At 38.4% G+C, this 1,393-nt stretch overlaps 1 protein-coding gene across 1 annotated transcript; it reads left to right on the top strand.

Annotated features, from left to right (window-relative positions):
* Window positions 1–278: 278 nt before the first annotated feature.
* LOC125487521 (probable G-protein coupled receptor 139) lies at window positions 279–1,106 on the top strand. Its single transcript, XM_048619161.1, has one exon. The coding sequence runs from the start codon at window positions 279–281 to the stop codon at window positions 1,104–1,106; it is 828 nt and encodes a 275-aa protein (XP_048475118.1).
* Window positions 1,107–1,393: the final 287 nt, after the last annotated feature.

Raw genomic sequence — 1,393 nt, 5'->3', positions numbered from 1 at the left:
GGCAGTTGGGAACAGTTTAGTTTGGGAACATGGTCAGTGAGGCTTGTTGGGATTGAAGGGTCTGTTTCCATGTTGTTTAACACGAGCACTCTATGACTACGACTCTAAATCAAAATGATCTGTAAATATACACGAGGTGCAATTTGCATATTTTGTTAGCTGCAAATAAATTCTGTGCAACATGATTTCATTGTCTTTCAGTTAATGTAGTGGCGATTGTGATCCTGTCCAGAGGAAGGTGCGGTCTCTCCAGATGTATCACTAGGTACCTGGTGTGTATGGCAGTGACGGATCTCCTGGTCATTACCACCGCGGTGATATTAAATCGAATTCCAGCTATTTATTTTCCCGGTAGTTTCATGTTCATTACCCCAGTGTGCAGTTTCAGTATTGCACTAATTTATGCATGCAGAGACAGTTCTGTATGGTTAACTGTGACTTTCACATTTGATAGGCTTGTGGCCATTTGTTGCCTGAAACTGAAAACAAAATATTGCACTGAGAAAACAGCAGCTGTGGTCATAGGAATGGTTTGTGTGCTAGCTTTTTCAATTAATATCCCCTGGTATTTTATGCATGAACCAGTTTACGTAATTGACAACACACCATGGTTTTGTAGACAGAAGAATATACGTTATACTTCACCTCTATGGACAGCATTTGATTGGTTTGATCGTATTGTAACTCCTTGTCTCCCATTCTTCCTGATTGTTTTGTTTAATGCGGTGACTGTTAGTCACATTCTGAAGGCAAGTAGAGCCCGTAAAAGACTCTGTGCCCAAAGAAATGGAGAGAATAAGAGTGATCAAGAGATGGAGAGCCGCAGAAAGTCTATCATTTTACTATTTGCAATATCTGGTACTTTCATCATTTTGTGGATGACATATGTTGTGGAGTTTCTTTGGCATCGATTTGCAAAGAGTTATATCATTCATGGTTTTGATGACCCGAAATTCATTTTTATAGAAAGTGGAAATATGCTTCAGCTTTTAAGCTGCTGCACAAACTCATTTATTTATGCAGTAACACAACGTAAGTTCAGAGAACAATTAAATATTATGGTGAAATGTCCATTGAGTCTAATTGCTAAATTGTGCAAAAAATGAAAACGAAGTTCAATTCTTCTTTCTGTAATCCCATGCTTTACGTAGAAAACATTGTTTGCTTGATGGCTGTAAATTGAATCTCTTTTGTGAACTGTTAAAAGATCATAACTTCATTGGCATGAATCTAAAAGTCTGGTTATTGAAAGTCTGCCTGTTGCGATGGGATTGCTCATGTCACAACGTCTTTATGAACAAAGACCTGCCTGTACCAGAAAGAAACAGACTGCATTCTACTAACTCGTAATCTGGCTGTGCCAGTGAGTAAAACATTTATTGACAGATGGCCT

The sequence above is a fragment of the Rhincodon typus genome, chromosome 42 (assembly GCF_021869965.1).
Source record: "Rhincodon typus isolate 14 chromosome 42, sRhiTyp1.1, whole genome shotgun sequence".
Taxonomy (NCBI): domain Eukaryota; kingdom Metazoa; phylum Chordata; class Chondrichthyes; order Orectolobiformes; family Rhincodontidae; genus Rhincodon; species Rhincodon typus.
The sequence above is the reverse complement of the archived record's forward strand: the minus strand, read 5'-3'. Positions and strand labels throughout refer to the sequence as shown.